Source organism: Homarus americanus, unplaced genomic scaffold (assembly GCF_018991925.1).
Source record: "Homarus americanus isolate GMGI-L3 unplaced genomic scaffold, GMGI_Hamer_2.0 scaffold41366, whole genome shotgun sequence".
In the NCBI taxonomy this organism is placed as follows: domain Eukaryota; kingdom Metazoa; phylum Arthropoda; class Malacostraca; order Decapoda; family Nephropidae; genus Homarus; species Homarus americanus.
Genome location: NW_024723541.1, coordinates 1,947,146 through 1,959,827, shown reverse-complemented (window position 1 = coordinate 1,959,827; position 12,682 = coordinate 1,947,146). Strand labels below are relative to the sequence as shown.

The window sequence follows — 12,682 nt, the reverse complement described above, 5'->3', positions numbered from 1 at the left end:
TTCTCATACCAGGAGACACATGTTGGAGGTCGACCCCTCAAGTGTGTGACTCTAGCGCTGGAGGTCGACCTTAGCGTTGGAGGTCGACTTTAGCGTTGGAGGTCGATTTTAGCCTTTGAGGTCGACCTTAGCGTTGGAGGTCGACCTTAGCGTTAGAGGTCGACCTTAGCCTTGGAGGTCGACCTTAGCGTTAGAGGTCGACCTTAGCCTTGGAGGTCGAACTTAGCGTCTTCTTAGGGTGACATTTTAATGTCTCCTGTAGGACACTATATCTTGAGACAGTCTACAGAGCGTGACTCCCTCCCTCCCTCCCTCCCTCAGCTGGAGTGAGGGAGGAGAGGAGGCAGAGGTTCCCACGCGCCTCCATCACGTGTTAGGTGGGTCTGGCGTGCACGTGGTAGCGGTGGAGGTGGACGGCAACAGGTTATATTTACCTCCTGTTAGGACCTGCTGCTTTGGACCTGTTGACCACATCTGTTGTTTCGGATCTGTTGGCCTGACCTGTTGCTTGGACCTACTGGCCGGATGTGTTGTTTATACCCTGGCCCCCGGAGACCTGTTGGCTTTACCTGAAGGAAGGAAGGAAGGAAGGAAGGAAGGAAGGAAGGAAGGAAGGGTGTCCACACTCTATGGTTATTGGGTCCTTCGATGGCGCTGTGATTATTAATTTTTTGTCTCGTCTTTTGCTGGATAGGATTGGTAGGGGACCTGGAGTACCATCCATCCATCCATCCACCCAACCATCCATCCACCCATCCATCCATCCATCCATCCATCCACCCCACCCAACCATCCATCCATCAATCCACCCATCCCACCCAACCATCCATCCAACCATCCACCCCCAACCATCACCCATCCCCCAACCATCCATCTCCATCCAACCATCCATCCATCCATCCATCCATCCAACCAACCAACCATCCACCCCACCCAACCATCCACCCCACCCTTCCATCCACCCAACCATCCATCCATCCATCCATGGGTTATTTTACAATGACACTAGACTTTTCTGTTATGGCGTATTGTTATCATTATTTATACCGGAAGTAGATAACATTGACTTCATTTTTTTATAGCGAATCGGATTTTTTTTAAGATAATCATATTTACACAAATTCATTTTTGTTACAGTATAATTTATTTTTCTAATTAACCAAATTAATTATGTATTATTAGTTGTATTTTTTCATTGGTTATATTGTATTTAACTACAGGAACGCCATAGTGTAAGGAAATAAACAAGGTGGATGACAGAGGGTGATTAAAGAAGATGGGTGACAGTGAGGGAAGGTGGATGAGAGTGAGGGAAGGTGGATGAGAGTGAGGGAGGGTGGATGAGAGTGAGGGAAGGTGGGTGAGAGTGAGGGAAGGTGGGTGAGAGTGAGGGAAGGTGGGTGAGAGTGAGGGAAGGTGGGTGACAGTGAGGGAAGGTGGATGGGAGTGAGGAAGGGTGGATGAGAGTGAGGGAGGGTGGATGAGAGGGAGGAACAGTGAGTAAGTGTGAGAGTCAAAGTGAAAGTAAGATGGGAGTGAGAGTGGGTGGTGGGAGTGGGTGGTGGGAGTGGGTGGGGAGAGTCATAAAGAGTGGGTGGAGGCACCATGTGTGAGAGGGCATGTGCTGGGTGTCGGGTGTCGGCGCGCGCCACCTCATCCGGCCGCCCCCGCCCGCCCCGTGCCCCATCCACCTCGGCTACCCTCGCCCTATACCTCATTCCTACTCCTACCACGTCCATTTCGTACCCCGACCCGCCCAATCCAATGCCCCGCCCTGCCCCGCCTCGCCCCGCTCTGCCCCGCCTCGCTCTGTCCCGCATTGCCCCGTACTTTCCCCTCACCCCGTCGGAAGATCAAGCAATCACCTATATTGATGACAATCTGTTTGAAGTCTGTCTGTCTGTCTGTCTTTCTGTTTAGTAATCCTTCTCTGTCTATCTGGTTAGCACTGTGGCCCTCCTGATTGAAATTGCGGCCCCTTTGTCGAGTGGCACTGTGGCCCTCCTGAGTGGAATTGCGCCCCTTCTGAGTGGCGCCGTGGCCCTTTCGAGTGGCACTGTGGCCCTCCTGAGTGGAATTGTGGCCTTCCTGAGTGGCACTGCGGCCCTGGCTCTCTCGTGATATCGGCCCAGCTCAGATTACACCCCCGATAACCCGTTTCCCTCAGCCCTAAGTTTTTGCCGCAGTTTTGAAATCCCGAACCATTTGTGGCCTAGTGATGTTCCTCCTCTATCCACACCACACACCTACCCATCCACACATCCATACCACCCACACACGCCCACCCATCCATACCATCCATACACATACACCCTCACACACCCACCATGCTTACACCCATCCACCTACATCCCAATCCACCTATTCACTACCACTACACCATGTAACTATCCCTACATCTATCTTACCCTCTCCCTGTGTGTAGGAAGGACGATTTTTACCAGGATGACTACAAGACGTCCTGATGTGTGTGTGTGTGTGAAGGCTACGTAAAAATTGGAGGAAGATATCTTTTGTGAATTGCACTTCCGGTCTGATTCTTAACTCTCTCGGGATTACGATGAATTACCCCATTGATAATAAGGGTATCTTAACCCTTTGAGCACGATGACGTAACCATTTGAGTGCGATGACTTAACGGCCTGAGTACATTGACTTAAACGTTCCAGTACGTACAATGATTTAATCCTATGAGTACGATGATTTAACACCTTGAGTATGATTTAATCCTTTAAGTACAATGACTCAACAATGGGTATCTAATCAAGGTATCTGGGTATCTAATCAAAGTACTGGGTATCTAATCAAAGTACTGGGTATCTAATCAAGGTACTGAGTGGATGCCGACTGCCAACGGAAGCCAACAGTTCCGGACGGTCGTGCACTCCGAGAGGAAGACTGTCGCAGGTTGAACGAGAAGGCCGAGTTACATGCACGTCTTCTTTTGTTTTCCCCTCGTCTCAGTTTCCCCTCGCCTCTGTTTCCCCTTCTTTTAATGTGCGACCGTTGTTCCCTGGAGAGGCCACCTAACTCTATACTTCCGTTTCCTCGTCTGTTCTCAGTGCTTGTGCTATTTCCGCCTCATGGTGTTGCTCAGTCTCTTGGGTAAAGTTTGTTTACATATCGTCGGAATATCGTCAAGTTGTCGTTTATGGTGAAGCATCATGGGTAAACGATGATATTTTACTGTATATTAATTACCACAGACAATTTTTATTTTTATTTTTTAACATTACATCACTACAGCCGATTTCTGTGTCAACAATTCATCGTATAAATCATCACATCAATACACGTATCTTGACGGGTTGCCGAAGACACGCCCATGTCCGGTATCAGATGTGCAGCTCCCCCCTCCCCTCACTCTCCAACACATGTCCGTCACCCCTCCCTCCCTCCTTCCCTATCCTTTCTCCCCCCCTCCCCCCTTCCCCATGTGGGTGAGGGGACACAGGGGGGGGGGGTGAGGATGGCTCTAACGGTTTTGGCTCGTGTGAAGACGAAGGATCAAATTGTGTGTTGTGCTTAGGTTATGTTACTTGTGTGTGTGTGTGTGTTTGTGTAATGGCACTGCACTCTACCACCACCATATTCTCAACTGCATACTTAGGTACCCACTCACAGCTGGGTGGACTAAGGGGTGTATCAACTCGGGCTACTGAACCAAGAGGAGGGGAAGATAGTGGCACTCGTTACGTATGCTCAAGGTTATGTGCCTTTAAAGAGGACGCCTTCATGGGTAGTGCTTTATAGTTCATGTTATCTTCAGAAACTGTACTTGTAAAGGACGTGTTTTCAGGAGTTTTTTGAAATGTTTGTTTTTCTTGTTGTATAAATAGATTGTGTGTGGGTGAGCTGGAGTCCTACCCCCGTGAGCTGGAGTCCTACCCCCGTGAGCTGGAGTCCTACCCCCGTGTGTCTGTTATTAAGGATTCTATTATTAGTGTTGTTGTTATTGTTGTTGTTATCATTAATCTTGTTTGTGTTGTTGTTGTTGTTGTTGTTTTTGTTGTTGTTGTTGTTGATGTTGTTCTTCTTCTTCCAAACATGACCTCATCTTAGTAACCCGTGTTGACCTAATCCTACGTATATAATAAGACCCACCATAACAATGACCCTATCTTAATGACCCGTGTTGACCTTGGTTTTCTCTTTCTCGTGTTTACAGATCTGCCGGCGCCAGTACCTCCGCTAACCCCCGGTACGACCAAGAAGATGACCGATGCTCTCAGGGCGTCTTTCGCGTCCTGGGAGAAGGAGAGAGAGAAACACAACATTACCAAAGGTACTGTGGACATGTTGACCTGTTTGTGGGTGGGGGCTAAATTTTAGATCCGGATTCGAACCCAGAGCCGTAGTTGGATTCGATCCTGAACTGTATTCATAAAAGTCGAATCCGGGTACTATTTTTACACACACACACACACACACTCACTCATGGTACACGAGCGGTGAACAACATCTGGTCACACCGTCTCCACCCGATGCCCGACTGTCGCGTCGAGTGGTGTCGTAAAAATGACTTGTGTCTTGGCTAATTGTGTGTGTGTGTGTGTGTGTGTGTGTGTGTGTGTGTGTGTCTGTGTGTGTGTGTGTGTGTGTGTGTGTGTGTGTGTGTGTGTGTGTGTGTGTGTGTGTGATAAACTGGTACATGAACCGGCAGGTTATGGACCAGGAATTGATCGAGTAAAGACAGGAGGAAGTATCAGGAAGAGTACTGGATGGACCAGAAGGTGGACCGTGGTCGTGGTCCAGGATGTGGGGAGACACGTGCCCCGCTAATGATATAACCTTAATGTACGGTGAAATTATACCCGTAAACACTACCGCTGCCAGCTGGCCCGCGCCCGTGCCCACCCTGGGGGCCCCACGCTCACCTACGGCTACCCCACGCCCACCCACGACTGCCCTACGGCTAACCACAACTGCCCCATGTCCATCCACAACTGCCCCACGCCCATTCTTGGCTGGCCCACACCCATCCTTGGCTGGCCCACACCCTTCCACAGCTACCCCACGCCCACCCAAAGTTCCCCACGCCCACCCACGGCTGTCCCACGTCATTTATTACCGTATATCATATTTACCTGTGGAAAATATATAAGGGCCTTGTCCGTAATCTTCACACAGAAGGATAATGACTATCTGGAGTGGCAGGTGAGGTAAGGGGGAGGGGTAGTAGACGCGACACAGGTAAGGGGGAAGTCATGGTGTTTATACCTGAGGCCTAAGATGGTTCAGTTCAATGTTTATGACATCTAAGAAACACCGCTGGGAGGTTGGGTGGGGTGAAGTGAGGTTAGGTTAGGTTAGGTTAGGTTAGAAGGTTTATCTGTGAATTATCCCAACTATAAAAACATCCTGTTGTGAGTAATAGAAGTAATGGAAGGACTTTATATACCGTACATCCTTCAGTAAAAGTTGGTGTGCTGAAGCAGATTGTTGTGGTTATGGTGGGCTGGTGGCGGCAGGAAGCAACAGTCTGGTTGATCAGTGTCACCGGGAAGCTTATTCTTAGTCCGTGGTGTGGGATAGATTCGAACCCTGGAATCCATGGCGGTGATCGTGCATAGCTGCCGCTGCTCCACCCAGTGATCGTGGTCACACTCCCTCTGTTGATTTAAACGGTGAAGAAAAATGTTTTGAGTGTGATAGTGACATTTACATAGGTTGGTATTCCTTGTTTATGGGATTTATTTACCATAAGGGAGTGAGTGGTGGCTCGGTTAAACAAGTAAACATCTAGGTTAAGGAAGTTTTGGGGGCACCTGGCGTGAACTTTAAAACAAAAATTGTAACAAAATTCGCGACACTCCAGCTATAAAGTGCTCCACTACAGCGAGGGGGGAGGCGAAACTGACTCTTATAAGAGGGTGTAAACAGAACCGCTTTGCCGTGTGTGGCGGCCGGGACAACAAGGTACGTTGGGGTCCTCCTCTCGGTGGCGGGGAAGATCTGGTGAGTCACGTCCCGACCACAACCTCGACCCTCATGAGGAGTCTAATGGGGCCGAAATTTCCCCCCGGAACACAAACTCCCGCGTCACGTGACGGCGGGAGGTGTATTGTATAGTACTGTCCACCACCACCAGCCATCACTAACCAACATCCTGATGAGCTTCGAGATTAATTGAGTTATTATTTAAGTGTTTTGAGGAACTTATGAATGCAGTTGTCATGGTGTGGTTGAGGTGGCGTGATAGATTGTCCTCCCTTGAGGTAGCGGAGCACAGCCGTGGTGTTGCTGCTACACTCTTGTGTTCCTTTCCTCATTCCGCTGCTCCCTGGCTTGTGCTGCTGCAGCCCTGTAATGAGGGTAATCTAGAATCAACAATAATGTTCCTTCCTATTCACTATCAGCCAACTGGCGTTTTCTGTTCCGCACGCTGACGCTTGGCATATGCTATCCTTTCTCACAACGAGCAGCCTGGTCTCTGTCGAATTCGTTCAGGGTCATAGAGGGAGTGAAGCCCGCGACCGAACACTAGCGGGAAGAGGACGATGACCAGTTGTCCTGGGAGAGTCGTAGTATCCCTCAAATAACGAAAACTCAAGTTAATGCTGTGTTTTATTGGGTCTTGTGGGTTCCTTAGCTCGGGTCGCTGTCGTCGGCGCCAGCGGGAGAGTCCTTGACGGAGCATAATGACGTGTAGCAACGACAGCTTCACCCCCGTGATGGTTTACTGTTTTTCCTCATCACCTTAATATAAAGATGGATGATTCTCCTGTATCAGATTGTCAACACTGGCGGGGGCGAGGCTGTGGGTCGGGGCGAGGAAGAGAGTGAATTTTGAGGAAGAGGAAAAGTTTATATAAAAAACTCGTGGTTGAGGTGATGAGAGGTGTGAAGCCTCTGCCTACCAGCTGGTCGGCGGCCTCCAGCCACTAACCCTGCCATGGGTACACCTCCACCACTACCCCCACCACTACAACCGCCACCATCTATACCATCACCTACATCACCACCATTTCCACCAACCTGCATGACCACCACCACCAATAACAACAACAACACCCACCTCCACCACCAAAGCAATAACACCCCTGCCACCAGAACATTACCCCCGCCCTCATCACCACATGCACAGAGAGCCAGGTGGGGGTCTTGTCAAGCGTCACAAGCAGCGCCACCCACTGACACAATCAGTTCACATATGCAGTGTAAGTACATTCGCCCGCACCACCCTCGTCCTCACCACACTCACCCTCATCACACACGCCCTCACCACACCCCCCTCACCACAACCACGACACCCAGCCTCCTACCGGAGACACAGGCGGGAGTATGAGTGTGTCTCCTATGCTTTCTGATCAGTGTTATGGTCTCCAAGATGCTAATGGTTGGGCACAGGGTAGGTTAGGGTAAGGCAGGGCATGTCAGAGGAAGGCTGAGTAGGGTAGAGAAAGGGCAAGATAGGGCAGGGCAGAGCAGGGCAGGGCAGGACAGGGCAGGGCAGGCAGAGCTTGCTGGTAGTGGTGGGTATAGGTGGGTGGTGGTGGGCAGGGCGACCAGGCAGCTCCCGGGCGTCAGCTGGGTAGCGGGACATACACACACACACACACACACCCGCCACTCACCCACAAACTGCTGTCGAACTAGGTTGTTTGACGCTAATTTCTACCTTGTGTACCCTCGCTACTATAGGGGAAGTACTCGGAACAGAACCTCCTCTCCTCTCCACGTCTTGCTCCTCCTCCTCCTCCTCTCCTCTTCTCCTTCTCCTCCGGTCACTCTCTACACCTCTCCTTGAAGACGTCTTGAAGGCATCTTTCGTACCAACTGATGGAGGAAATTTCAAAGACTCCTCATCAACTACACCTGATGAAGACGATAACAATTGGATCCGGCAAGGCCAGCCAGCCAGCCAGCCAGCCAGCCAGCCAGCACCCCACACTCCTTATTATACCCTGGCACCAACCTCCCCTTCCTCCTCCTCCTCCTTGTCTTCACTTCCTATTACTGTCACCATCATCATCATCATCCGCCCCACTTCCATACTTCTACACAGGGAAGAAGGAAATACCGACGCAGGAGTTGGTGTTTGGGGGGGTGGGGGGTGGTGAGGGAGGGAGATGAGGGGGTGGTGAGGGAGGGAGGTGAGGGAGAGAGGTGAGTGAGGGAGAGAGGTGAGGGAGAGAGGTGAGTGAGGGAGGGTATTTGGATCAGCCCACGTCGTCACTCGGCCCCCAGCCTGATACACTATTATCATATTACCTACACACTGAAGTCTATAAGTGGTGGTGGTGGTAGATGGCGTGTGATTGTGGTTATTGGTTGATCGCGATGGTGGTTGTTTGGTGGGGATTAGTTGGGTGTGTGTGTGATCTTGGATGTGATGTGGTTGATTGCTGAGGTGTTTGGTTGAAGGGTGTGTGTGGGTGTGGTTGTTATTGATGGGTGTTCATTCTATCTATCTATCTATCTATCTATCTATCTATCTATCTATATATCTATCTATCTGGCATTAAATTTACCACCTTACCGAGCATAAAAATCCAACCGAATTACACGCACACACGCACACACACACACACACACACACACACACACACACACACACACACACACACACACACACACTCACAGATCATCAACATTAACTAACCCACCTAATTCATCACAATTTAAACAAAGACCATAAACTACCCTCCTCCCTCCCTCCCCTTCCCTCCCCCACTTGAGTTACATTACCAAGGAGGCTTTGGGGGGACGAATGGAGGTAAGGAGGAGGTAGAGGGAAGATGGGGGAGAGGTTCTAGAGTGGCCTCAACCCCCCTCACCCAACCCCTCACCCCCCCACCAACCCCTCACCCCCACCTAACCCCCTCACCCCACCTAACCCCCTCACCCCCACCTAACCCCCACCCCCACCTAACCCCTCACCCCCACCCAACCCCTAACCCCCTCCCTCACCCCCCACCTAACCCCTCACCCCACCTAACCCCTCACCCCCACCTCCCTCTCCCCCTCCATAACTCACCCTCAGAACACATCCTTGACGGAATATAATGAACAGGCTTTTTTTTTACACCGTCATATAAACAACTTTCAGGTCACAACACTCTCGAGACTCCTGCTAAGCCATTCACGGGTAAATCGGGTTAGAAACTGCCCTTTTTTTTAACGAAGAGAGGGAAAGAAGGTGGATGGGTTGGGTAGGTGGATATGTGGATGGTTTCTTTAGTTCGTTCTACTATCCACTATTGGAGGAGTGGGGAGGGGGTAAGTTTGGGATAGGGATGAGTCTTGCCACCACTCCAACCTCTCCCAGCACCATTACTCTAACCCCTCCCAGCACCACCACTCCAACCCCTCCTAGCACCACCCCTCCAACCCCTCCTAGCACCACCACTCTAACCCCTCCTAGCACCACCACCCTAACCCCTCCTAGCACCACCACCACCACAACCCCACCCAGCACCACCACCCCAACCACTCCCAGCACCACCTCTGCCACCCCCAGCACCAGGTATCAATGTCCTCTCGATCATACACCAGCACCTGAGGTTAAAAGGTAATTGTACATATCATGACAAGATTAAGGAGTGAAGACGTGTTACCTGTGTGTGTTGCGGGGCTGTAGTGTGGTGAGGGAGGGGTCATAAGTGTAGGGGAGGGGGTCAAGTGTTAGGTAGGGTAGTGTAAGGTATAGGGGAGGGGGTCAAGTGTAAGGTATGGTAGTGTAAGGTATAGGGGAGGGGGTCAAGTGTAAGGTAAGGTAGTGTAGGGGGTGTGAAGAGAAGATGGTTGCCGGTTTACGACAGCGGCGAGCTAAGCCGATTGTGGCTTCTGGAAGTGTCGCCATCCTCGCCCTCCCCTCCTCCTCCTCCTCCTCCTCCTCTCCTTTCCTCTTCCTCCTCTTCCTCTTCTTCTTCCTTCTTTCACTGGTGTGTTCGTGGGTGGGAAAGGAGGAAAGTGGAGATAATGATTGGAGGGAAGGGTGTGGTGTTGACAGGTGTGGTGTTGACAGGTGTGGTGTTGACATGTGTGGTGTTGACAGGTGTGGTGATGGACAGGTGTGGTGATGGACAGGTGTGGTGATGGACAGGTGTGGTGATGGACAGGTGTGGTGTTAACAGGTGTGTGATGGACAGGTGTGATGATGGACAGATATCAACATCACATTCACTATACATTCCTTGTTGCCGCATCCACCACCCCACTACACCAACCACCATTCCACTACACCAACCACCATCTCTCTATTACACCAACCAACATTCCCATAACAATTTAGATTCAGTAATAGTCAGAACAATTGAAATATAAAGTACAGGTAGAGATTTCATTAAGAACAGGTAGAGATTTCATTAAGTACAGGTACAGATTTTCATTAAGAACAGGTAGAGATTTCATTAAGTACAGGTACAGATTTTCATTAAGAACAGGTAGAGATTTTCATTAAGTACAGGTACAGATTTTCATTAAGTACAGGTACAGATTTTTATTAAGTACAGGTACAGATTTTCATTAAGTACAGGTACAGATTTTCATTAAGTACAGGTACAGATTTTCATTAAGAACAGGTAGAGATTTCATTAAGTACAGGTACAGATTTTCATTAAGAACAGGTAGAGATTTTCATTAAGAACAGGTAGAGATTTTCATTAAGAACAGGTAGAGATTTCATTAAGTACAGGTACAGATTTTCATTAAGTACAGGTACAGATTTCATTAAGTACAGGTACAGATTTTCATTTAGTACAGGTAGAGTCATTACCAGGTGGCGACGGTATCATAAAGGTGGCGGCCTAACCTCAGTCAAAACAGAAACGTGAGTCATAAAAAGAAATATCCCTCTTTTTTTCTCTTCATTATAATGTATATCTTTTTAGCATTGACTCTCTAAAACATCGAGCGAACACAAAAACAACGACAATTTTGCTAACTACTTACTCGGTGGAGGGAGGGAAGGCGGAGGGCAGTGGGGGGAGAGTGGAGGGCAGTGGGACAAGGAGGGAGGGAGGAGGGTAATGGTAGAGCTACAGAGAAGTAAGAGCCTGAGACCTCTTAGTGGCACCTGATATATATACTGTACATTTATCTCAAGGAAGTATTATGTAACATTTAGTATCATGTGGATTAGTAACGTGGTGTTGGTAAATGTATATTAGTATGTTTATTATTTTATGGTATTATTTATTGATTTATTTAGGGTGTTAGGGTGAAACAAAGGGACAGGCAGGCAAGGTTGAGGGGTAAAGGGAGAGTAGGGGAGGGAGGACATGATGGTGGAGGCCAGTGGGTGAGGGAGGAGGCCAGTGGGAGAGGGAAGAGGCCAGTGGGGGAGGAAGGCTATAGTGTTGAAGCACCATAAAACACCTCAGACAAAGTAGTGGTCAAGACCTCTCCCGGTGGCCCACCTTCCTCCTCAACGACCTGCGGCTTGACGCCATCTTGGTGAGTGTACCCTTCACGACCCTCCCTCCTCCCTTCTCTCTGTCATATACACAGCACGATCCCCTCACACACACACACACAGCACGACCCTTCACCCCCCCACACACACACACACAGCACGACCCCCTCACACCCTCACACACAGAGCACGACCCCACACACTCACGCTCAGAGCACGACCCCACACACTCACGCTCAGAGCACGACCTTCTCACACACACACACACACTTCATTACGCTTGCCTTAAATCATTGCAAAAATGTGAACGTACTTAGTATAAATGTGGTTTTTGGAGGCAGTGTTGTCTACATACATACATACATACATACATACATACATACATACATACATATATACATACATACATGCATACATACATACATTTTGAGATATATACCGTAAATTATCATTATTATTATTATTATTATTATTATTATTATTATTATTGTTACTACTACTTCCTCTATGGTACTTTATGTTCTTCGTAACACTTTCTGCCATGGCGGGTCACTGTCGGACACTGGCATCTTGGCAGTGGTTAGCGTGGGTGGCTCTTGGTGAAGTAGAGGGTAGGGTGTAAAGAGGAATATTGACACTGAAACAGTTTATTTAGCGTTAAAAACACAGATACAGAGTGGATAATAATAACAATATTAACATGGCTGAGCTAGTTGAGAACCTGAGCTCTCTTTGAGGCACCTGATATATACTGTACATTTATCTCAAGGAAGTATTATGTAACATTTAGTGTCATCTGGAATAGTACAATAGCATGGTGGTAATAAGTACACGTTACCACGGTTATCACTTTGGTATTTATTTATTTTATGTTTTTTTTTACATTTATATTATAAGTATATACATAATTTACAGTGAAAATTTGAGAAACATAAATATGACAAGGGAGGGGAGCAGTACAACATGGGTTGGATTAAGGTTGAACAAGAGGACAGAGCTGTCAGGATTGTCTAGTTGGCAAATATATTTTTTGCAATGGTAATTTCTTATCTATTTACATGATAATTTCTGATAAAACGGTTTTGATGGTACAATAAAAGCAGATATATACAGTAGGTAATCCAAACAAATATTAATACTTAGACAATAGATATTTTTTAGAGATGATTTAATGGAAGGGAGCGTAGTCTTTGCTCGGATGGGTGGGTGTAAGTTGTTCCACACCTTCACACTGTGATATTTTATGGGGTCTGGGACTGAGAGGAGCGCATAGGGGGTGGTCTTAGTAGCTCTGGGTGCCTTAAGTTGTATCTCTGATTATTC

General features: G+C 48.5%; 1 protein-coding gene across 4 annotated transcripts in view; it reads left to right on the top strand.

Moving 5' to 3' along the window:
• LOC121863505 (ETS-like protein pointed) overlaps positions 1 to 12,682 on the top strand; it is a 162,190-nt gene that overhangs the window by 97,057 nt on the left and 52,451 nt on the right. For all 4 annotated transcript variants that reach the window (XM_042362179.1, XM_042362178.1, XM_042362182.1 and 1 more), the window contains one exon: positions 4,169 to 4,285. In XM_042362179.1, the coding sequence (XP_042218113.1) occupies positions 4,169 to 4,285 (117 nt within the window). The remainder of the gene's footprint in view (positions 1 to 4,168; positions 4,286 to 12,682) is intronic.